Below are 23600 nucleotides of genomic sequence, written 5' to 3' on the forward strand. Positions count from 1 at the left end.
CTCCCCGTGGCTCTGAGGCTGTCTGTGTCCAGCGCCCCCGCGGCTGGGTGGCCACAGGCAGGGATCATCGGGTGAGCGTGCCTCGGCTCTCGCTCCCGCTCTGAGCGCAGCGCGAGGGCAGCCCTGAAAAGTGCCCTCGTGGGACCGCTGTCCTACAGGTCACCCCGGGGGGTGAGGGAACCTCCCACCTCCACCATCCCCGAGGTGTGGGCATGGCACTGCTGTCACCCTCGGGGCCTCGTGCCCGGCACATCCCAGCCCCCTGCGCGGCTGCCCCAATGGCATAGGGGGTTCTTCTCTCCTTCTTCTCTCCTTCTTCTCTCCTTCTTCTCTCCTTCTTCTCCTTTCTTCTTCCTTTCTCTTTTTTTTTTTTTTTTTTTTTTTTTTTTTTTTTTTTTTCCCCTTAAAAAAAAAAGAAGCGCTGCTGCTGTTTTTTTTTTTGACTCTTAGCAGTGGAGGATCTTCATGAAAGCCTTGCGGAACTCGACGTTGAAGGTGGTGTAGATAATCGGGTTGACAGCGCTGTTGACGTAGCCCAGCCATGTAAAGGCGCTGTACATGGCCGGGGGGATGCTGCAATCGCAGTGCATGTTCAGGATGTGGGTGATGAAGAAGGGGAGCCAGCAGATGATGAAAACACCTGGGAGGGAGAAAGGAGAGAGGCACGCTGTGACTGCTGAAAGCTGGACTGATTTTTGAGGCTGAGGACGGCGAGGTCCTTTTGGGTACAAGGGGAAAATACTTCCCCGAGGAACAACTGCTGTTTGTGGTCTGTGTTCTATCCAGGGACTAAAGGACCAGTCTGCTCATGTAATTAGAGCAGATGCATCAGGAACTCTGGCCTCTGGGGTGCCAGTTCCTTGCTGGGCTGTGCCCCTGCACCCAGCTGTGTTTTGGGAGCCCAGACACCCCACAGAGGGGAACCTTTTGAACCCTTTGTACAGCACTGCCCGTGGCTGGGCAGGAGGGACCCTTCCCACGGGCACATCCCACATATCAAGTGAAATCATTGCTATGGAGGGCTGGAATAGCCTGTGCTGGACATCCAGACTGGCTGCCCCAGGCCTGGACAGGGGCTGGATTCCTGCAGGAGCACCAGGGCACTCACCAAGAACGATGGCCAGCATCTGGGTGGCCTTTTTCTCCTTCTGCTGGGACAGTTTCCTCCTGGTCACAGCCTTGAGGAAGTTCCTCGTCTTGCCGTTGGGCAGGGAGTGGATCTCGAAGACCTTGGCTGTGTGGTGTGTTTCTGTGGCATGTCCATTCTTCTCCACTCTCCCAGGGCTGTTGAGGGATGTCTGCAAAGTAGAGTTGTTGCCCCTGTTAGAGGCAACTGGCACGACCAGCTGGTGGTGACCTGGTGCTGCGGGTTTGAAGGTGGTTTTCTCGGGGGGGCTGGTGCTGGACACCATCTCCATTTCCATCTCCTCCATGTGACTCTCCGCCTCCTGGACAAGAATCAAATGTCCACAACAGAAAGACAGATAAATACACAGACAGGAGCAAGGAATATTCCTTACAGAGTGAAGCTGGATGATGCTGGAGAACAGTCAATCCCTCCCTACATGATGCCTGGAGAAAGGGCTGTGAAATGTTTACAGATATTTTGGGTAGATGGGAGCGACAGAACTTGACTGAAGGATTCTCCTTTATTGCACAGAGAGGCTCAGAAATGAGAGAGATGCTTTCTCCACTCCCCAGAGACTTTTAGTTAGGTTTTCAGAATGCAAGTAAATAAAAATGAAACCAACAAGCAAAGCCCAGTAAAGCCAATGCAGTCCAAGATTTAAGTAACAGAGAGGAGAAGGAAATCAAAGACACAAAATGTTCAAATGCCGTGGCTTTTAGAGCTGATCTTTAGGTGAGATTAGTCTGGCTTTTTGAACTCTATCCTCTTAAACCCCCTGCTTCACTCCAAGGAATGGGAAGAATATTTAAATGGTGAGACTGAATGGCAACCTTTGCTCTTAGTTTATTTTTCTCCCCCCCTGCATAGATTAACTGTGTGTCCTGAGGGGTGAGAGGGGGAAGGCTAAACGCTCTGAAAAGCTACCACTTCTCTGTAACACTCACCACTTTGCGCTTATTAACTTGGAAGCTCCCATTGGACTTCACAATAACTGTGCAGAGCTTGACGTCTTCTGGATGAGTGCATTTGTCCTAAGGGGCAAGGACCAGCTCAGAGGTTACACAGGCACACAGGGGTTGGGGAGGGAAGCTGGTAGGGGAGGCACGTGGAAATACAGACACAGGGCACGAGGCAGGAATTAATCAGCGTGAGGATGATGGAAAGCTACTCTGGAGAAGCAGTGATGGGGGGTGACTACCCCTTGGGCTTTTCACCAGAGGAAGGAAACCTCTCAGAGAGATCTGCTGGTGTTTGTCTGTCCCTGTCTCCTCTCCTTGACACGGCAGTGGCCCTGAGGCAGCACAGTTTGGAGGTGGTGCCTCTGGGGCTACACATTGCCTCTGTTTGTTTTGCATGTGCTGCCAGAGCAGTGTTTTAAAGAGCTGTTTTACACCCAGCCTGCCCAGCTGGGCTCCACTCATACATGCAGAGCTTGGGGAGGCTGTTTCCCTGCAGAGGTGCTGGTACCAGTGACGTGGTTTGCAGCCCAACCACACAAACCATTTCCACTGAACCTTGGGGGTTACGAGAAAGCTGGAGAGGGGCTTTTCACAGGGAGTGATAGGACAAGGGAGAATAGCTTTAAACTGAAGAAGGCAGGTTCAGATTAGATATTATGATGAAATCCTTCCCACTGAGGGTGAGGAGGCCCTGGCACAGGTTGCCCAGAGAAGCTGTGGCTGCCCCATCCCTGGAAGTGTCCAAGACCAGGTTGGACAGGGCTTGGAGCAACCTGGGCTGGTGGAAGGTGTCCCTGCCCGTGGCAGGGAGTGGAATGAGATGAGCTTTAAGGTCCCTCCAACCCAAACCACCCCTTCATTCTGTGATTCTTCCCCTCAGACAACAGTGCAGCTTGTGTTCTTGGGGTACCCCAACCCGAACCCAGCAGAGCCAGAGGAGATGCCCTCTGGTTAAGGCAGCAGCTCCCAGAGCAGATCTGCTGCTGGAACATCCCCTGGCATCCAGGGAGGCCTGTGAAGCAGCTGGGAGCCCGGAGTGTGCAGCTGGCACTCCAGCCTGGCACAGGACACAGCATCCACCTTTGCGACCCAGCACTTCACCCGCTCCAGCCAGGGACACGTGGGGACAGGAGGAGGCACTCTGGGGAGTGGAGCAGGGAGGGGAAAGGCTGTGTGGAGTGCTGAGAGCAGGGCCCAGGGGCAGTTTTACCTTGAGAGGGGCCTGCGTGTCCGAGTCCAGGACGTGGCTGCTGCGCTTGGTGTTGACGCGCTTCCTGCGGCGCCGCAGCACGAGGTAGATCTGCACATAGACCAGCAGGGTGACGATGAAGGGCACGTAGAAGGACACGATGGAGGAGTACACCACGAAGGCAGGGTTGGCAATGATGCACTCGTTGGCATCTGGAACACAAAGGGGTTCAGCATCGCTCGCTCTGCTGCTCGGAGGGGGTTCCCGCCTTCCCCTGCCACTGAACCTCTGCTGGGTCCAACCCAGGCTTCCCAGGAAGCTGATGGCTGAACTGCCAGTCCTTTCTTCTCCCGCCTCCGTGAAGGTTTTTGTCCCATGGCTTTCCTTTTTTGCATGTTTTAATATGAGAGGGATTTCGAATTTGTAAGTGGACAGACGTTAAGGTGACGCTGTGTGAACTTCCACATAACCTCAGTTCTGGTGAGTCTAAAACACTGGTCTAGAACAGCACGAGATGAGTCAGACCCAGGAGCAGCTGACAGATGGGATGACACTGGTAGAAAACACCTTAAACAGGGCTGGATACACCCCAATAAACCTGACCCCTGTGTCCACTCCTGGCTGGTAGCAGCGGGCTCCCTGGGGACCCAGGAACGCCAGGAAGGCGCCAGCAGCCCTCTGCAGGTGGCAAAACACTCACCTGTGTTGTTGAGGCCAAAGAGGAGCGGGCAGGAGATGGCAAAGGAGAGCACCCAGACCACGGCGATCATGACGGTGACCCTGCGCTTGGAGCTGTAGCGGGTGTTGTAGAGCATGGGCATGGCCACTGCTGTGTACCTGGGGGGGACACACACACACACCCAGCCTGCTGTCAGCCTGCCAGCACTGCCAAACTGGCAATGCCACCCAGCTCCTGTGGCTGACAGCTTGGTCCAGTGGGGGGGTGTAGGGCAGGCCAGATTTCCCATACCACGAGGTACCTGCAGTCCCTGGTGTGGGAGGCAGCAGCCTGAGCCCAGCCCAGCATTTTCCTTCCACTCTGAGCTGCTGCCTTCCCCCTGATGCCTGTTCCACCATCCCAGAATACAAACAGAAGGACCAAACCCATGTAAACATACACGGGGGGTTTAATTCACCTTCTCAAGATGGGTGTTTCTGTGTCTTCTGACAGAATCCCTGCTCAGAGCCCACAGAGATCCCCTAAATTGCTCAAGACATCAACACCACTCACTCTCCCCACTTTCAAGCCTCTGAGTCACAGGTAAAATTAGCCCATGTAGAGGTGGCTGTGACTTTGCTCCCCTGGGTTCTGACACGACTTGCTGGCAGGGAGCCCTCACCTGTCTATGCTGATGGCACAGAGGTTGAGGATGCTGGCAGTGCACATCATGACATCCAGGGTCACAAAGATATCACAGTGGATCCGACTGAACCTCCACTCACCAACCACCTGCAGAGAGAGAGGGGGGTGGGTACAGAACTCCCTGGGGCTGAGCTGTTGAGAGGGTCCAAAGGGAGAGCTCTGCACAAAGACAGAGGTGCTGGTGGGTGGCTGGAGCTCTGCTGGTTCAAAGGAGGTTCTCTGCTCCATCCCAACCGTTCCTCAGGACATTCCCCCAAGGGCTGGTGGGATTTCAGCCTCCCCAGTTCCACCCTGTTGCTCTGTATTGGTCTGGGCAGCCCAAAGGGCAGAGACAACCCCGGGCTCGTGCTCCAGTGACATCAGGGAGTTCAAGGCTCCTGGAAGTCAGAGGGAACGAGGCAGGGCTTGAACAGGCTCTGTGGAGCATTTCAAAGCACCATACACTGACATCAATCCCAAGCACCTCTAATTGTGCTTGCAGCTCTCCATTAGACATTTTTTTTTTTTTTTTGCAATTATACCCAGCAAAGGTCAGCAGCAGACAAACAGCTTTCCCTCTTTCCTCAGTGTAAGATCAGGGTAGACATTCCTCGCCTTTATAATTATTTATTTATTTATTTATTTGTTTATTTATTTATTTATTTATTTATTTATTTATTTATTTTGGTGAACAAACTGACTTTAATTCAGAGTGAAAATCCTTTAACACTCTACATGATGTGCTAAAGACAAAGGACTAATGATAATGCTTCCAGTCACCAGTAGCCTTTTTCTCCTCACTTCTCTTGCTATTGAAACTGAACTTTGCCAATTAAGTTTAATAGCAATTATTCGGACTGCTGTGTTTGACATGTGATGAAAAAAGTATATTTCCCTCTAATAAAAATAGAGTCCTACTGCATTTGAAAATAGAATGAATAAGATATCTATTCTTCAGTTATTTCTGCTCTGATATACATAACCATAGGCAGCATAAAGAAGGGAGAATGACTGCATTGAAGCCTGAGTGACAGATGAATACTCAGTGATTAAAAAAGCACTTAAGAGACAGTTACATCAGTAACTTTGATGAGAATTTGCCCAAAGGCAAAGGTTTCCAGCCAGCTATAAACCTCTGCAAGATCAGATTCTCTTGGTGCTCTCACTTATGGAGGAGAGACCTCAGAAGTCTGGAGGTAGAAGATCTGTTTGCATCAAGGCTGTTTTTTGGGGGGAGTTTTTTAAGCATTTCATCTTTATATTGGTTTTTGCCCGAGTTTGCGACACAAAGCCTGGGAAAAATCGTCCTATTTGGTAGAACAGGGCAGCTGTGATTCCTGACCAACCCCCTGTGCAGGTTAGCCCAGAAAGGCGAAAGGATTTTGCATCATTTACGGCTTTTAAATGAAAAATGTGTGAGAGATTCTTCTAGCTGGGCCTGAGAGGGCAGGAGCTCCTTACAGCATAAACCTCTGCTGAAAATGGGCTGTGGCAACAGAGGAACAGAATGGAAGGGCAGAACCAGCCCCAGAGGCGCTGACTGCACTCACAACCAGCCTGTGGTCATGTTAATAAGCTTTAGCAGATGCATGATGCTTTACATTTTTTAAGTGCCAGGAAAACAATAATTAACTCGAGTGATAATTAGTATTGTGCTTTCTCGACAGCCCATGTCATGGCAGTGGGTTTGTTTTGCTCTGCATTAGTACTTAATGGGCTCATTGACAGTGGCTCCTTCCCCTGCTCTGCTCTCTGTGTTATCATTGTGTGCCTGAAAAATTAACTGTAAACTCAACCTGGGTTTGTACCAAACCCGTGTGCCAAATGCAGCAGGGTGAAAAGCAGCTCACTTGGGATTTTCTCTGATATATATCGTGACATAAAAGCTCTGGATTTACCCTCCACTTCTACAGCTCCCTTCTCATCCCTGCAGCCCTCCAGAAACAGGGGTTTGATTGCTAATTTTTAGATTTTTTTTGATTGCTGGGCTCGCTGATCCTCGTGGGTCCCTTCCAGCTCAGCACATCTGAAGTGGTTCCAGCGGGACACCCGCGGTGTAGCTGCACATTCATCCTTGTGTAGATTTGAGGGAATAAAATTTGGGGCCTTTCACTCTTGACCTCTCTGTTTAAAGGTCTCATTTATCACAGAATCAACCAGGTTGACCCAACACCACCACTGAGTGCCACATCCACCCTCAAACACCTCCAGGGACGGCGACTCCGCCCGTTCCAGTGTCTGATCCCTCTCTCTGGAAAGGATTTCCTCCAGGTGTCCAACCAAAATCTCCCCAGTGCAGTTGGATGGCACTTCATCCCTCTGGGCAGCAGCGGAGCTTGGAGCCTGCCACCTGCTTTCACATCCATCTCCAGGGGAAACCTGGAGAGGGGGAGCACTCGGGGAACCCAGGAGGTCACACCCCAGCCCATTTCCATCCCCTCCCAGCCTCCTACCTCCAGATAGACCACCCAGGGCATGACCAGGGTGGCCAGCAGCAGGTCTGCCACGGCCAGGCTGACGATCAGGTAGTTGGTGGTGGTCTGCAGGGCGCGCTCCCTGGACACGGCCATGCACACCAGCACGTTGCCGAAGACGATGACGAAGATGAGGAGGGTGAGCAGCATGGCATAGTAGTTGTACTGGGGCTTCTGCTCAGCGTGGGAGGCGTTCAGGGCCTTGCTCCAGTTCCTGTCAGCGACGTCACCCTCGTACCAGGAGAGGTTTAGGGGATCCATGGGGGTCAGAGTGCCAGGCTCCGGCTCCGCCCTGGCACAGAGAGGTTGGAAAGACAGGCAAGAGGTGAGCACGTGAAATAAAAATGGAACCACAGGAATGGATTCCTGGGGGGAATGAGCTGATGCAGGCAGGGATTCTAGGAGGTGGTTTCTATGTCCAGCTCATCCCCCAGGTTTCTGAGGCTGTGGGTCCAATCCCTGTATGGGCCACTCGCTTAAGAGCTGGATTTGGAGATCCCTGTGGTCCCTCCCAGCTCAGAGTGTTCTATGATTTTTGAGGTGTCAGTAACTCTGTGTCACAGCCCATCCAGGCATGGATGCCTGGGATTCTTGCCCTGACTCCCCTGCCATTCCCTGCTCCTTGCTAGGTGTGCACAGCTCAGGGCAGACATGCCATGGCCCACTTTGTTCATTTTCCATGTGCTTCATGGGGCTCTGGGCTGAGCTGCTTTTTGATTTCCCTTTGCTTTTCCTTTTTTTCCTTTTCTCTTTTTTTTTCCCCCCCTCCAGCAGTGAAATAAATAAATTTTAAACCCCAAGACCCAAATAGTGACAATAATAGAAGTTGACAGCAGCAGTTTTGCAGTCAGGGCTGGGCTGGGCTGCCTCTGCCACATCAGCACCAACAAAGAGCAAAAGCAGGAGCTGTTCAGAAGGAACTACAGATATTGGCTCCTTTGGTTTGGGGGTTTCTGGCTTGAGAGGTCTTGAAGGGATCTTCTTCCCTTCAAGAAGGGAGGGTCCCTGGGAGAAGGAGGGAACAGGATGAGACAACACGGACTCAGTTTGCACCAGGGGAGGTTCAGATTGGATATCAGGAGAAGTTTGTTCACAGGGAGGGCTGTGAAGCACTGGCACAGCTTTCCAGGGCAGAGATGCAGTCACCACCCCTGGAAGTGTTCAGAAAATGTGTGGATGTGGTACTTCAGGCCGTGGTTTGGTGGTGCCCATGGGCTGACAACTGGACTTGATGGTCTTGGGGGTCTTTTCCAACCTAAATGATTCTGTGACCTCGTTCCCTGCTCAGCACTCCCCAGGATAAAGCATTCCACGTTTCCCAAGCTGCATCTCCATAGAGACCACTCTGACTGGAAAATCTGGCCATGTTCTCAGCCACCCCAAAAACCAGGCCATTTAATCTTCCTCGCAAAAGACAAAGTGAATTCGATTTATTAAAACCACGTAAGTGATCAAAATAGCAAAACATTTGCAAATATCAAATTCACCTGGGAACAATGGTTTCTTTGTGTTTCACTGAGCTCTTGTGTGCTTTTCTCATTCAGAGAACAATTTGGATAATAATCCTTGGAAATTTGTTGCATATGGGTCCTTAATAGCTGATAATTCAAAAAGTGTCTGTCTGACAGTGCTATCAGCGGCACTTGATAGCTCTACAAATGTCTTCTTAGGAGCTGTCAAAGTGTCAGAAATTAATTAAATGTTAGCTTCTGTGACTCAGAGTGAAGGGGAAAAATCAATGCTAAATACAGCAACAGTTTTTTCTCTTCTCCTGTTGCCCTTTGATAATGCAAAACTATCTCGAGGAGTCAGAAACATGCAGAAAATGCAGGGTTGGGGGGGGGGAGGAAAAAGCAGGAAGATGGAAAAGTATCTTAAAAGTATGAGAGGAGTGGAATGGTTTGATGTGTGCAGGATCAGCCCCCTGGGCCTCTCCTGGCTCCTTCAGAGCTCTGACTGCAGGTCTCAAACCAGAATTGTTCTTCATGCAGGAAAGGCCAGAGACAAGGGGGAGGGAACAGCAGCTCCAGCCCTTTTTCAGGCTGGTACAACTCAGCGGTGGAGTTGGAGGAACCATTTACGTTTACGTTGCACAAATGAAAAATTTTGTTGTCTCTATTTTTAGGGGGGAAAAAAAAAAGTTTTAATTTGGGGAAATGAAACAGAAAATAATTCCCAAATACTTTGCATGAAATAGGCGAACTAAACCACCAAGACTTAAAAACTGAAAATGTGTGACCATGCAATTAAAGGCTGTGTCCAGCACACATCCTCATGGTACAAACTCCAATCACATGGGCAACTCTGATAATTCCTAACTTTTGAGAGCTTGAGTTTTCAGGCCGACAAATAATCTTATTTTCTCCAGGACTGGCATCATTTGGGAGCATTTTGGTGGCCATTAGACTGTCTGGTGAGTCTCTCAGTCCTGCTTAAAGGAGCACTTTTCATTGTAGTGCTGACAGTTCCTCAGCAGAGAAGAAAGAAGCACTTAAAGAGCCGGCTAGAAAAGCAAGTGCTCTTCCCTGTGTTTGCCCAGGTGTCTGCATTTCCTGGGGGGGCACAGGGAAGGGGTCACAGAGACAGGGAAAAGGGGCAAAGAGCCCTGGCTCGGCACTGTCCTGGTTGGGGTTCCCTGACCCTGAATGTTCCTCCCAGCTGAGCCCCGGGATGGGGACAGGGGCAGGGGCTGAGATGGAGCCGATCCCCCCATGAATTCACTGCAGCAAAGCCACTCTAATTCCCACCCCGAGTCCACGCAGAGTTTTAGCGTGGCTGAGCTAATCCAGATATGGATTTGCTGAGAGGCCAAGGGCAGGACAGAGCAGCAAGGTCACAGCTGCCAGGAAGGCAGCAGCATCCCCACCCTGCACCCCCAGAGCATCCCTGCTGCTCCCCCTGGACCAGGAATGTGCTGATCCCCTTCACAGCAACCTCCCTCAGGGGCCCTGTTCAAGCACAGCAGCTGGGGGGAATCTGCTATCTGGCTGCTGGAAATCCTGGGAGAAGGGAGCCAGGATGGAGGCTGGGAGTGCAGAGCCAGAGGTTCTCCCTCCTGTGCTGTCAGCTCCCTGTTCTCCTCAGAGAGCAAACTGGAAAATGTTTGTTTGCAGTGCTGGTGTTTCTCCCTGGCTCCTCCTGATTGCATTTGTGGCAAACAAGCACGAGATCCCCCCTGGCAGACGTGGGATGTTCACAACTGGCAGCAACAAACCCCGTTTGTCTCCCTGGCGAGATCTGAGCCACGGAACGTGTGTTCAAGAAGCGGAGTTTGCTCTCCCATGCAGGGACAGGGAAGTGGAGGGTGAGCAGTTCCAGCAGAAACTCATACCCACAGCTCAGCTGTGTGTGAACAGCAGCCTGGCTGTGCTCTGCTCTTGGTTCTGTGCCTGGCCAGAGATGCCCTGATTCAGTCTTTTCTTTCTCTCTCTCAGAAATAGCAAAGGTGTCGCACTCCTTTGGGTTTTTACTCTGCTTGCTAACACCCTCAGGCGTGAAATGCTCCCAGGCCTGATCCTGAGCGAGTGTCACACCCTGTGACTCGTGTCACTGCAGCATCTGCTTTCTGTTTGGGAAGGATTTGTGGCCTTTCAGAGCTAATCTGGCCCTGGCTGCCGAAACACGCAGTCAGCTTTTGCTTCTGCATGAAACAGTATGGAATTCCCTCAGGTTCTGCCCCAGACATAACAAATTTAACATGAAATCTGGAGCTCAGGGTGAATTTCCACGGCCCAAGCTTTCCTGTGGGCTGCAGACACAGTCACACTGCTTGGCTTGGGGCTGAACTTGATGTTCACCAACAGCAGAACAGCAGCAAAAGCCACCAGTGCCAGCATCCCGATGGCAGAGCTTCCACAGCAGCCTCAGAACGGATTCCTCCTCCCTTTCCCCAGGGATTTTGCCTGCAGTTCTTGCCAGATCGATTTTTCCTGATGCCAGAGGCACCCACCAGCTCCTGAGTCCTGCCCAGGACTGTGTGAGGAGGCTGCTCAGGGACAGATTTTCTCCAAAGGCTTCTCTGTTTCACAGGAATCAATGTCTGAGTGGAATGTGCACAGCACAGCGCTGTCATTTTCCTCTGAAATTTTGGAATCAATGGGCCATAGGAAAGCTGTCAAACTGACATCCCTTCTGTCCTGAAGATGCTTCTTGATGCTGTTTACTGGGCTCCTCTGAGAATGCAACTGAGATGTTCCAATTGAGGGAAATAACATCTCCTTTTGGAGTGGGGAGGAGATGGAAGGGAAGGGGAAGGGGAAAGTGTGTTTGAGGAGCTGTTTTGTATCCCTGTTCAGGAGTTTTGTGCAAAGAAAAGCACCTCCTGGTGTAGTTTCACTGGTTTTTTTTTGCATGTAAGCCCAGAAGTGCTAATCCAGTCTCTGAATTGCTGGTCATGGATCTCTGGAGAGCAGGGAAGGTGTGTAACAACCAGCAGGGAGTGAGATTCCTTTCCCATCCAGGTCTGCACAGGGCACAGTGTCTGCACACACTGAGGAGGAAAGGTCAGGAATTAGGGGAAAGTGTAAATTCTCTCTTGACCTGGTGAAAAACCCCATCCACCTGCCCTGGCCTCTGACTTTCCAGGAGCAGCTGATCCAGAACTCACCCAGCAAAGTCCTGGTGGCTTTAAATAAAGCTGCCTCCCCCAGGCACTGAGTTGTACATGCAAATGGAGCAGGGCTGTGACAGCCATGACTGACGAGGGCCTGGCAGTAATTACACCTGAGGCAGCTCTGAGCTCTGACTGTGTCTGTCAGGAGGCAGAACTGGCAGAACTTGGCTCTCCAGGCTCCTGGGGTTCTCTTAGTGGTACATCTCTAGTGGATTACAGCAGCAGGGGGCTTGGCCACCTCTGCACCCACAGGGACAGAATTAGAGACAAAAGTCCTGACAAGACTGAGTCTTTTGGGAGGGCTGAATTCTCTTGTGCAACCTTCATGTCCAATCCAACAGCTCTGCCCACCATCTCCTTCCAAAAGCCTCTTAAAGAGCTTCCTCCTCTCCTGCCTTCCTCCTGGCTCCCATCCTCCAGATCCTTTGCTATTCCAAAGTGATATGAACCACAGTTTATTGCTCACTTCTGATTCAGAAGCATTCCTGCATTTCCCTTGCTTTTGCATAACATCTCATTGGATCCCCTAACTGTTCTCCTGTCCCCCCAGAGCGTGCTGTCAAGCACCTGATCCCAGCATTTCCTCCTGCTCATGCTCAGCAGAGCTGTTAGCAGGGGCTCTGTGGATAATACACCCCTGCCACCCCTCTGAGTCACCCACTTGAGCCGCTCCTGCTGATGCCACAATATTTTCTGCTCAACAATCGCCTCGTTCAGAGCGCTCTGCACCAATCCTGGGCTGTGATTCACCCCATTCCCGAGCAGCAGCACAGGGGCAGGGGGTGCAGGGATGCTCAGCAGCCTGAGCTCCTGTCTCTGGGAGGCACAGGGGGGTTCCCTTGCTGTGGGAAGGGGTGAGGGGACCGTGTCACTGCCTTGTGACCCCAGAACTGCGAGGCCAAGCCCTGGCTTTAACTCGGATGCTCTGAGGCTTTTGACCTCAAGATCTCTCAGTTCCCCAACTGTGCTGTTGGTGCTTCTATCAGAAATTACTTGGAATTCTCCAATTTTAACGTTTTCTCCTTCCAGTATGTCCAACAGTCAAAACCAGTAAGTTTGGCAAGGCAAGTTTGTGGTGGGTTGGTTTATTGTTGTTTCATTTGTTTGGTTAGTTGATTCATAAATGAGCTTTTCAGGCTCTCTCAGGATATCAAACCTGTTAAAACATCTCATGTCAGAAAGAGAAAAAAAACCCTTGAAAATAAACAATACTTCATTGTGGACTCCCCATCCCTGGAAGTGTCCAAGGCCAGGTTGGAGCTACCTGGTCTGTGGAAGGGTCACTGTCAGAGACAGCTCTTCTGCTCAGAAGATATTGGTTCTTATTAAATATTGCATTACCACAGACCCAACATCCTGTTCTGTGCAAAAGCTATTTTTTTTCCCTTAATTCTTTTATCTGTATCCTAATGCCAAATCTCCATGACTAGATCTGAGCCTCTGATTAATCCAATAAATTCCCAGCTTCGTGAATGCTGGTGATCTGTATTCCCTTAGAATTTGTTCTGTGTTTGAGATCATCCACCAGTGTCTGCAAAGAACCTTTAATCAGTCCTAGAGATAATTTATGATTTTTGAGGAACTGAAAACGGTGACTCTCCTCATTTCCCCTCCCCCTCTGTTGTGTACAGAACTGGCTGAAATCTGAGCAAAATATTTACTTGCAAGTACTGGTTAAAAAGTGGCAAATGTTGAAGGATTTTTTTTTAATTATTTTTTTTAGTATTTGGTTTCATCTGTTTAATGTTCACTGTACGTTTCAGTTCTTGGCATTTGAGGAGTGCAACAATTTAATTGCAGAAATAGACTGTGTTAATTCCTGAGTTGAATGAACCTTTTTCCTCCCCTCTCCATTGAGGCTTCCCATGTTTATGCAGCACCTAGTGCAAGGATACTTTAGCTCTGAGTCCTTCAGCCACACTTTATTAAAAGTAAATAATAATAATTCAGATTGAAGTGCTCAAATATTTGCCCTCCCCTTCTGCCATCCAGCACTCACCGAACATCTGCTCTTTTCACTGCCACTCCTATCCCTGAGCTTGTTTGCAAAAATGTTTGCCAGAAGAGGTGAGTTCCAGAGGAGGGTTCTCTTCCCCCTTTCCCTCCGATTTGTGGGAGTTTGCCCCAACCCACCCATGGCTGATATTTGCCACCAGGTCCCCTTGAAGAGCTCTGTGTCAATCAGCACAGCACTCACATGATGCCCCTTTCTCCCAGTGCCACTTCCCTGCCTTGAAAACCTCAGGAAAGCATTAAAGGAATTAAATGAATCACTGCCCTGTCCCTGGAGGTGAAGGGATGAGCCCCAGGCTGCAGGCACACGGGAGGCTCCCTGCTCCTCAAATTCCAGATCCTAATGATCTTTAATCGTTTAATCCCCGACCTAAATCAGCTCAACCACTCAGCTTAAATCCTGGCTTCCAACACCCACCTCTGCCATCTCTGCAGGCAGAATGTGAGCTGGGGAAGGCACCTCTAGCTCTGGACCTGTCCCTTCACATCTCCTCCCCCAGACTGGGTGCTCAGCCACGCAGGAATGGTGCTGGATCAGCAGCTTCTGGAGAGCAGCATCTGTTGTTGTGGGCACAGAGCTGGAAAGGACTTGCAGAGTCCCTGCTCTGCCCCATGGCCATTCCAAGACAAGTGTCTGCCTGAACTCCTTGCTCTGACCTTCTTGAGTGGCTTCCAGACACACAGAACGCTCCGTTACCTTTTCCATCTGCAATATGGGATTCCTCCCTGGTTTGTCTTTCCATTCCCATGCTGCTCCACCATCGTGTCCCCCCTCTGTTCCATCTCCCCCCCCCCATGGAGCCCCCCAGGCTGCTGGAACCCCCGACAGGATCCATTTTCTGCTGTCAATGACATTCCAGAGGCTGGAATGGATGTCCCCCCCACCCCGTGGTGCTGGTGCTGTGACTCCTGGCTCACCCCTCCTTTTTCCCTGGGGAAGGGAAGGCAGTCACTCCCCTTGGAACATCCAGCAGGGAGGCAGACTCGGAAGGAGCCAGGCATCTCTTCCCCCCAGCCTTTTGTCTGAGCTAATGAGAGATGCAAAGTGACACGGGGTGTCAGCTGGGATCAGAGAGCCCCCCGCGCTGCCCGGCCTGACTCACCAGCACATCCCTCCCCAGGGTCACGGGAGTCAAGTGTTCCCTCGTGCTCCTGCCCCAGAGATGCAGCTCCTGTGCTCCCAGCATTCCCAAAGCTCCCCAGCCCTGCCCTGATGTGCCCTTCACGGCGACAGAGGGGAGGAAGAGGAGCTGGCCTTCCTCCTGCTGGTGTTTGAGGTGTTTGAGGGCTAAAGAACTGAGTGTTTTTACTTGCTCCTCAGCTTTCTAGGCTGGCCACCTGGTTCTGATTGTTCCTCCTGGAACCCTTCACCAGCTGAGAGATTTCAGGGGTTTTATCCTGGTTTCCTCAAGGGAGATGTTCACATGGTTACCCTGTGGTTTTGTCTGTGCATTTAGGGGTATATTTTTCTCTGCCTGGCCTTTGGAAGTGTTTGGCTGATGCAGAGGGGTCTTAAACTACGTTTTAAGTCCTCCCCATGTCCAGTGAAATCATGATGGTGCGAGGGTTTCACTTCCACCTCGTTCCCCAGGAGATTTCCTGGCTGTTTTGCCCATCCCTGAGCTAAGGCATCAGAAAAGGGGTTTAAGGTTTTATCTGTCCTGCTTGTTTTCACCAGGCAGAAGGCACTGAGCTGAACTTCTCCCACAGGCCTTCATTAAAATTCACTCATTAGCATCCTGAAGTCTAAGTACAGCACATGTGTGGATCACAGCCCAAGAACAGCCAGGACTCCCAGGTCTCCAGCCTGTTGCCAGATTGAGGGGTTTGGGCTGGTTCTGCCCAAAGAACCGAGCACTTCCCAGCCCAGAGTCATTACCAGGGCTCCAGAAAGCCATGAATATTCCCCCCTGTTGGGCAGGCACCAGATTCTCTTTCAGATGAAGCAAGGGGCACTAATGTTTTTAATTAGGGAGCGCTGGGCACCAGTTACTGTGGAAGGTAAGGCAGGGCTGAACCCAGCGCTGTCTTCAGGGGCTGATTAATTCATCAGCAATATAAATCAGGGGGAGCAGGAGACTGAAAGCAAACTGTGCAGGATCTGAACACGGGTGCCTGACTCGCTAAAGGTGAAACAAGCCCCAAAGTCCAAGAAAAACCTCCTGCAGGCACAGATAATAACAATAAACACTCTCTTTTACGTGCTCATCCCACAAACACAGGTCCCCTCCTCGAGCCTGTGCTTCTCTCCAGGAAAAAGAAGCCAAATCACTGTGTGTAAGAGATGTGATTTGTTCTGCAATCATGGCCTGCTGTTGCTGCCTGTACCTTTGATTTTTCACTCACAGCAGAAATCAGACACATTCTCAGTGGTCCCTGTGTTGTCACATCTGACACATTAAGGTCTTGCAGTAATATCTTTGTGGGAACACCGAATGCTGATGGACACATCCAAGTTATTGAGCTATCTCCTGCACAGATTTAGTAATTGCTTTGCTGTATTGTTTCTTTGCCTGTTACTTTTTTTTTATCATTCTTTTTTGTGTTTACTGTCTCTACAATGTCTCTTACCCTGAGGTTTGCTGGGGGTGATTGTGAAGCCTCCTCAACCCGAAATTCAACGATAAACTGAACTGCAAAATGCAGCCCCAAAGTATCTTAACTTTAATATTATCCCTTCCTGTCATTTGCTCTTGGAGTTGTAATTTCCTAATTGATTCTTCCTTCACACTGAGAGAAGAAAAAAACAAAAAAATCTCCAGATAAATAAAAATAACACTTGGAAAGGATGACAAAGGCAACTGCGAAGAACTAGACATCAGATGTAGACAAACATCCTCCTACATAATGAATAATTGCACATGGATTTCTCCTTTCATTAGTAAAACACCTTCCAAAGGAAGTGCACGTCTGTACTCTGGAAGGAATATTTGGACTCTGCCAGTGGTGTGGAACGAGGGGATGGTAAAATGCCAGTGACAGAAACGATCTCCTGTCTGGGAACATTAACCTCTGTCAGCAGCTCTGGACCCAGAGTGTTTGCAGCTGAGCAAAATGTGTCAGCAGAGAAATCATTGAATTTGTGTTGGGTGAGGGGGGGGAGAAGGAAAGAAAATGGGTGAGAAAAGCAGCTGCTTTCTGGAAAATACTGATGTGCTTGGACTGTCAGAGGGAATGGTTCTGGAGTTTTCAGCCAGCCCTGGTTCTTCCAGCCCTGCAAGACCCACACTGGGATTGGGGGGATCACAATAAGGCATTTTAAGGGTGTTGCCTCCCCCCACCAAAGTTGCTCTCTGTGCACCCTTCCCTTTGCACCACGGACAGTAAAAACGGCCCAAATTCCTCTGATCTCGCTCAGAAGTTGTTTGTGCCCCTCGAGCCACCTTTGGGATTCCCAGAGTGACACCATGTCCTGCAGAGCACTTACTGATCCCTCCACATGCCTTTAACACAAACCACGGGCACAGTGCCACAGGGGGAATGCCAGGGGCCAGGACAGCTTACCCTGCCAGGGGCCAGTCCTGCATCACAAGCAGCTGGAGACACCTGCTTCACAAATGAAAATAAACCAATCACAAGGATATTTAGGACTCTACTCACATGGGGATTCTGATGTTGACTTTTTGAGTCCCTAGTTAGTAAGATAATGAAAACCCCTCTAATTCTTACAGTCAGAAAGTGCAAATAAGGAGCTTACACATGCCCAGACCATTCAGTCATGGTGGGATGGAGTATTCCTGGAGGAGTTATTATAACTACTGTTTTAGTAGTCACAACCACGTTTTTAGAGTGCCCAGAACCTCCTGGGGGTGAGGGATGACTCATGTACTGGGACATGGGTGATTCTTTCTGTTCAATAATATATTTATGTGAGGGGGAGAAGGATGGGTGTTGTTCCTATTTTTAACGCTTCTTAAATTCATAAATTGTAGCTTTTCAAACGTGAGTGACTAAAATTCACCTCCTGAACCTGAGTGTAAATGTCTCAAGGCCGCCAGGCTGCCTGGAGGTGCCCTGTCCCCTCTCAACTGGGCTCCCAGGCTGTAATTTAAAAAGTGCTCTTGCCTGGCCTGGCCACCAGAGAAAATAGATTCAAAGGTTGGGAATCCAACTCCAGACCTCAGTAATCCCATAGATAACCACATTTTTTTTGTTGACTGCCATACAAATATGCACAGTATGACCTGTGCAGGCACGGGGGTGCCAGGGGTCAGACAGGGTCTGCTGCCAACAGGCTCCTGATTTGCTGAAGCTCCTGATTGCCTGAGACAATCAAAATAGGATTCCGTTTAGCCAAGTAATTTGCAAGGTGCAGTGTTTTAGGTAATAGCTCTAAGTTGTCTGGTACAGTGTCTCAGCTGCAGCATTCAGGGGAGATGATTGAAAAACCTGAGCTGCTGGTGAAGAGTTCATTTCTCTCTAAAGCTGCAGATTGCACAGAGCATCCTCAATAGTGTTGATTTTGCTGATCCATCCCCAGCCTTAGCAGTTGGCAACCTGAAGCAGGGAGCAAAATCAAATACATATAGTACTTATCAACTAGTAAGTGTTTGCAGATCCTGGGACATCTCAGGCGGGAACAGCTGAGGGTGCAGAGCCTGAAATTCGGGATAAATGATGGAACACGGAGAGGAAGGAGCCACAAATCCAAGTGAACGTGCAGCACAGTGGCAGAGATTTCCCTGAGTTCAGCAGGACTGCCTTGCCCTGTGATTAGCTCTCCCCAGCAGCAGCACAGTGTTTATTTAGCTCCACTAGAAATGTGAAGTGTGGACATCACTGAGCTCATCCAGGCCGACCTGCAGGGCTCAGTGTTGTGTTCCATTATTGCCAGATTTATTGCTCCTCACAGTCTCTCTTTCCCCAGCTCCACAGAACACATAAGGCTGCATTTACATTTTCTGAATGGACTAATCATGGCTCTCTGCTTTGATAAAGAAAGTGCAGCCTCCCACATAACCACATGGAAACCAACAGGGAAGAGTAAACCAGAAATAAACCCATCCTAGGGGGGGTGAGAGAAAAATACCCACCAGGATAATTGGGAGGGATGTACAGAGAAGCAGCAACTGAACACACAGTCACATCTTAAAAGGAAAATAAATTATAATGCTAAAAATACCCAGGTGAAGGACAGCAAAAGAAAACATGATTGAAGTGGAACAATTGGTAGAGGAGTTAATAGTTATTAGCAATCATTTCAGATTGAATATAGGTTGGTTTTGTAACAGCACAAGGGATGATGCATCTGACAGGACTTAAACAATTGCCTCCCCCTTTCCCAGAGAGCCTCTTTAGCAGTGCCCTGGCACAAGCTGATAGGTCTCTGCTCCAATCTCAGGAGTTGGCCAAAGCAAACAGAGCTACTGAAAGTTTTTATTTGATAAATACAGTGAAGTTTGATCCCAGGCAAATCTTCCAAAACCTTTCCTCCCTGTGTTCCAGACCTTAGCACATTTTAATATCGATCCCACAGTATTTTCTTCTCCTGTAGCCTTTAAAAAATAACCCTGAGGGGTCAGGCAAAGATCTACCAGTCTGGTACCTTTCATCCAGCGGTGCCCAAAAGCCACTGCCTGGGCAAGAGTCTAAAAATGGAGCAATATATACGATATTTTTGCAAATAATCTCCCTCCATCCAACTGCTCACTGGGCCAGGGTGCTTCCTATGCCTTTATTAACCATCACTGGAATTCTTTCCCTCAGAATGGAAACTCCCTGCCGTCTCCTTGAACCTGGGTCACCTGGGGAGCGTTTTGCCTCCAGCCATCCCGTGGCCAGCAGCTTTCCAGCTGAATGTGGACACACTGCCTGCACTGTATCTGCTGGCACTGGGATCTCAGCTCTGCAGAGCCAGGATTGGGGCTCAGGGGCTCCTTCCACGGCTTCTTTCACACAGTGGAAACGAGTGTCCAAAGTCTTCCAAGTAACGTGGAATTCTGCTTTCTTCTGAAGGAAGCTCGACTTTTGTTTCCATCCAGATACTCCCTGCAGTTCCAGAGGCAGCCTCAGAGAACAATTCCACTGCCCAGGCTCCCCAGGGCAGTGGGCACGGCCTCAAGGCTGCCAGAGCTCCAGGAGGCTTTGGACAAGGCTCTCAGGGACAGGCTGGGATTGTTGGACTGGATGATCCTCGTGAGTGCCTTCCATCTCAGGATAGTCTGTGATTCTGTAAGCTTGATTTTGAATTCTGAAGTTCTAGTGAAACAGAGGATGGGAGGGTGGAGATTTGCTGATTTAACACAGAGGATGGATTTTAGCAGAAGAACACCCAGGCAATCGTACTTTTTGTGCTGAGCCTGTGCCATTGAGGGGGAACAGCTTAGTCACAGGTCCTCACTGCTCCGTGCAGACCCTGCAGCCAGGCTGCAGAACAGGGCTGTTCTGTTCCAGCTGCATTTCCCAGCAGGTTTGTAAGCTGTGCTACCCCTGCCCAGGGCCTGGAGCCTTTGCTGATGGTGGCACAGCCCGAGGGAGGATGGGGGGAACACACTGAACCAGCAATGAAGTGCCATTAGAGGAAAAGCTGAGTATTTTTGCCAGGCAGGTGTCTCCCACTCCAGCCAAGCTGGAGGAGATTGGAGTGCAATCTGTGAGCCCCTGCACACAGGCAGGGCTGCAGAGTGAGTGCATGTCCAGCTGTGCCTCCCCTCTGAGAGCAGGGCACGCAGAAATCACCCCAGCCTGGCAGGTTGGGCTGATGGAACCTGCTGCCCTCGGCGGGGGCAGTGCCAGGGTGGGCAGGAGGGAGGGACACTGTGTGACCACTGCTCTCACCCAAATCCAGAGTGTGAGAGTGGCACAGAAGCAAAATGTCACCGGGAGGGGCTGTCTGGGTGTGGGTACAGTCCATGTCACCAGCAGTGCACCCCACACCGGGTGTCCCCAGCCTGCTGAGCGGTCACACATCACTCCCTGAAGCCAGGAGATTTGAAACCTGCTCTTCTCTCCCCAGCATATTTCCCTGTCATGCCATGCACTCTTCCATGCAAGGAAAAGATAACCAGGGGGTTATCACACAAATCCAAGTGCTTTTACAAAAACTCTGCTCAGTAGTAAAAGAGGAAAGGTTTGGGTGTCACAGAATTTCTGCAGCAGGGAAGTTCAGCGGTGGGAAAACAGCAAGTGCAGCGCTCTGTACACTTATCTGATGGAGCCAGAAGTATTGTCAAGAGGTTTTTTTTTTCCTAGATTGCTACAAGCAATTAATGGACTTTTACTTCGAGAGAGATAAAACCCCACAGTCACGGGGTTGTGAGTCCCCAATTCCTTGTGTTCAAAGAACAATTCCATGGAACACAGAGCACGTAGGAAACCCAACCCACGGTGACTTGTAACCCATTTGACCAGTTTTATTACAATCTTGAGGCTGGTTATTTATAAAACAACCCAGTTATTTTTCTTCTTTCCTGTGAGCTCTCCTTGAAGAACAGTGATTTGTGTTCCTCAGGAATTAATTCCCTGAGAATTAACAAGTGAGGATGTGTTATCTGTGTAGAGACAACCCACAGACAACAACCTGGACCAAAAATACTCCAGCCACCCTGGTGCCTGATTCCCTGCCCTAAAGCCCCACTTTTCACTGCTTTCAAAAAGCTGGGTAAAACTTAGAGCTGGAGGGCAGTGTAAAAAAAAAATATTAATATACCAACAGGAAGGGTTCAGACATCCCTCATGCACAAAGGTGGCTGTAAGCCTCGCACAAAATCTACTTGCAACATTCAGAGCAGTGTTCCTGAAAGGGTTCCTCCCAGAGCTTCTTCAGGAAAAGGGGACAGATCTCCCCCCCTTCACCAGGAGAGGCTGTTCAGGGGTTGTGCTCAGAAGGAAACTGGAAGGGACACGAGTTTTGCTTTACCAGGTGTAAAAAATTGAATGTTGTGCAAGAAAAAAGAGTGTTTTCCCTCAGACAATTTGCCTGAACAGTCTTGTTCCCTGGGGAAGTGGAATGTACCTACATTATATCCTCTCTACACATCCTCCTCCTCCAGCTCTCCCTGTCACTCTCCCTCCATTGTGTCTGTGTGAGAGCAGTGTTAAGCATCAAACTTCTAAAAATGAACCCAGCTTCTTAGCAACTCTAAATGCCTCTTTAGCATACAATAACAGCTGTTTGTTGACTTGCACTGAGTGGTTTAGATGAAATAAGAAATAAGGCAGCCTGACTTCTTCAATTTGAAAACTCGCTTTCACCTATTCTGTTGGAGAAGAGAACAGCTTAATGGGTCTTTTGGTACAATGACAAATATTTTCCTTTTTCTCCTGTCTTTCTTTACATCTCTAGGCAGTGGTGATCACAGCAGCCACTGTTCTCTGTATTCCCTTATTCACAACATTTGCACTTCTGGAGGAAAAGCATCATCACGTTATCTCTTACCTTCAAGCCATACGAATCCCTCGAGCAGAGGTGCGAGCACTTTGTGCCAAATAAATCCAAAACACCACAACTCTCCACCGTGGCTTTTCCCAAGCTCTCTGGGGCCTTCCAGCAGACTTTTTGGTGTTCAGCGTTCACCCACGAGCAGAGGAGCAAAAAAGAGAAAGAATCACCTGCCTGATCCCGGCCCACCGGCACTGGAGCAGGTGGAACTTGTGTAACCCCAGGCTGAGCTGGCGACTGCTGGAACTTCAGGAGCTCAGGAGGCGGCTCAGCTTCCCGGGAAGAGGCGATTTCGGCAGGGAATCGCTGTCCACCTCGCTCAGCGCATCGCCGGCTGGAGCGGCAGCGGCTCCGTCTCCATCTCCATCATCTCCCGGAGCGCAGACTTGGCCGAGCTGGCGCTCAGAGCCGCCCCTTCCTCCTCCCGCGGCGCGATCCCAACAACCTGTTCCCACTCCGGCTCCCTCGGCTGCCCGCGGGCTGCGAAATTCCCGCAGCGCTTCCCTCTCCGCCTCGCCTGATGCTGGGAGGGAGGGAGGGAGTTGGGAGGGGAGGGGGCCAAGTTTCCTCCCCCGGATCCCTCCGGCTCCCGCGGGCGGGGACGGGCGGCTCCAGCGCCAGGAACGCGGGACCGGCTCCAGCAGCGGGAATGGGACAGCGCCGGGTCCGGGAGGGAGGGGAGGGGCTCCGAGGGGCCCCGGGGGCAGGAGGGAGAGGCTCCCAGCCCGAGGGACCCGCGGGGGGAACGAGCCCTTCCCCTCCCGGCCGTCCTGCCCTGCCCTGCGCACGCACTGCAAGGTGAGCCCGGGGATGCTCCTCCCGGGATGCTCTTCCCGGGATGCTCTTCCCGGGATGCTCCTCCCGGGATGCTCTGCCGGGATGCTCTGCCGGGATGATCCTCCCGGGATGCTCTTCCCGGGATGCTCTTCCCAGGATGCTCCTCCCGGGATGCTCCGCCGGGATGCTCCTCCTGGGATGCTCTGCCGGGATGCTCTTCCCGGGATGCTCTTTCCGGGATGCTCCTCCCGGGATGCTCTGCCGGGGATGCGCTACTCGTTCCTGGAACGCCGGGCACCCTCTGAGCTCCAAGTCTGCCTCTGCCTCTGCGCAGCCGGAGGGTTTCACGGGGAAAACGCGGAGTGACCCCCGGTTGAGGCAGGAAAGCAGGAATTTCTGAGGAAGCCGAGTGTAGCTGTTGTTCCCCGTGTCAGCGGCTCGCACACCTCCTGTGCAGAGGAACAGGGCACTGCCAGGGAGGCGCATCACTCACCTGCATCCCTCCCCGGCCCCGAGTCCCAGCACGTCCCGGGGATTTGGGGATTTGCTGAGCGCCCGGGCTGAGAGCTCAGCGGGGCTCCGTGTTTAAACACTCGGTAATGGGAAAGAGATTCTCTTTGCAATTCAAATACCGAGAGAAACCATTTCCTCAAAGCGTAGCTGCTGCTGCAGTATTTTAATATCTTCTTAGAGTTTAATATCCTTGAGATTGCCTCACTCTCAAA

The 23600-nt window shown here is 50.7% G+C and overlaps 1 protein-coding gene across 3 annotated transcripts; it reads right to left on the bottom strand.

Annotated features, from left to right (window-relative positions):
* Nucleotides 1–430: 430 nt before the first annotated feature.
* DRD2 (dopamine receptor D2) lies at nucleotides 431–23398 on the bottom strand. Of its 3 annotated transcripts, XM_027881315.1 has the most exons (9): nucleotides 23369–23398; nucleotides 22096–22211; nucleotides 7073–7385; nucleotides 4618–4727; nucleotides 3978–4114; nucleotides 3299–3489; nucleotides 2074–2160; nucleotides 1109–1448; nucleotides 431–640 (listed from the first exon to the last, which is right to left on the bottom strand). In XM_027881315.1, exons 3-9 carry the CDS (start codon nucleotides 7352–7354, stop codon nucleotides 447–449), a joined length of 1341 nt encoding a protein of 446 aa, XP_027737116.1. In that variant the 5' UTR covers nucleotides 7355–7385; nucleotides 22096–22211; nucleotides 23369–23398; the 3' UTR covers nucleotides 431–446. The 3 variants fall into 3 exon arrangements, with proteins under 3 accessions (XP_027737116.1, XP_027737115.1, XP_027737117.1); XM_027881314.1 differs by lacking the exon at nucleotides 23369–23398 and having other exon boundaries at nucleotides 22096–22226; XM_027881316.1 differs by lacking the exons at nucleotides 2074–2160; nucleotides 23369–23398 and having other exon boundaries at nucleotides 22096–22226.
* Between the last annotated feature and the right edge of the window lie 202 nt (nucleotides 23399–23600).

The sequence above is a fragment of the Empidonax traillii genome, unplaced genomic scaffold (genome assembly GCF_003031625.1).
Source record: "Empidonax traillii isolate 1590-97213 ecotype Southwest subspecies unplaced genomic scaffold, ASM303162v1 scaffold87:size1256882, whole genome shotgun sequence".
Classification (NCBI taxonomy): domain Eukaryota; kingdom Metazoa; phylum Chordata; class Aves; order Passeriformes; family Tyrannidae; genus Empidonax; species Empidonax traillii.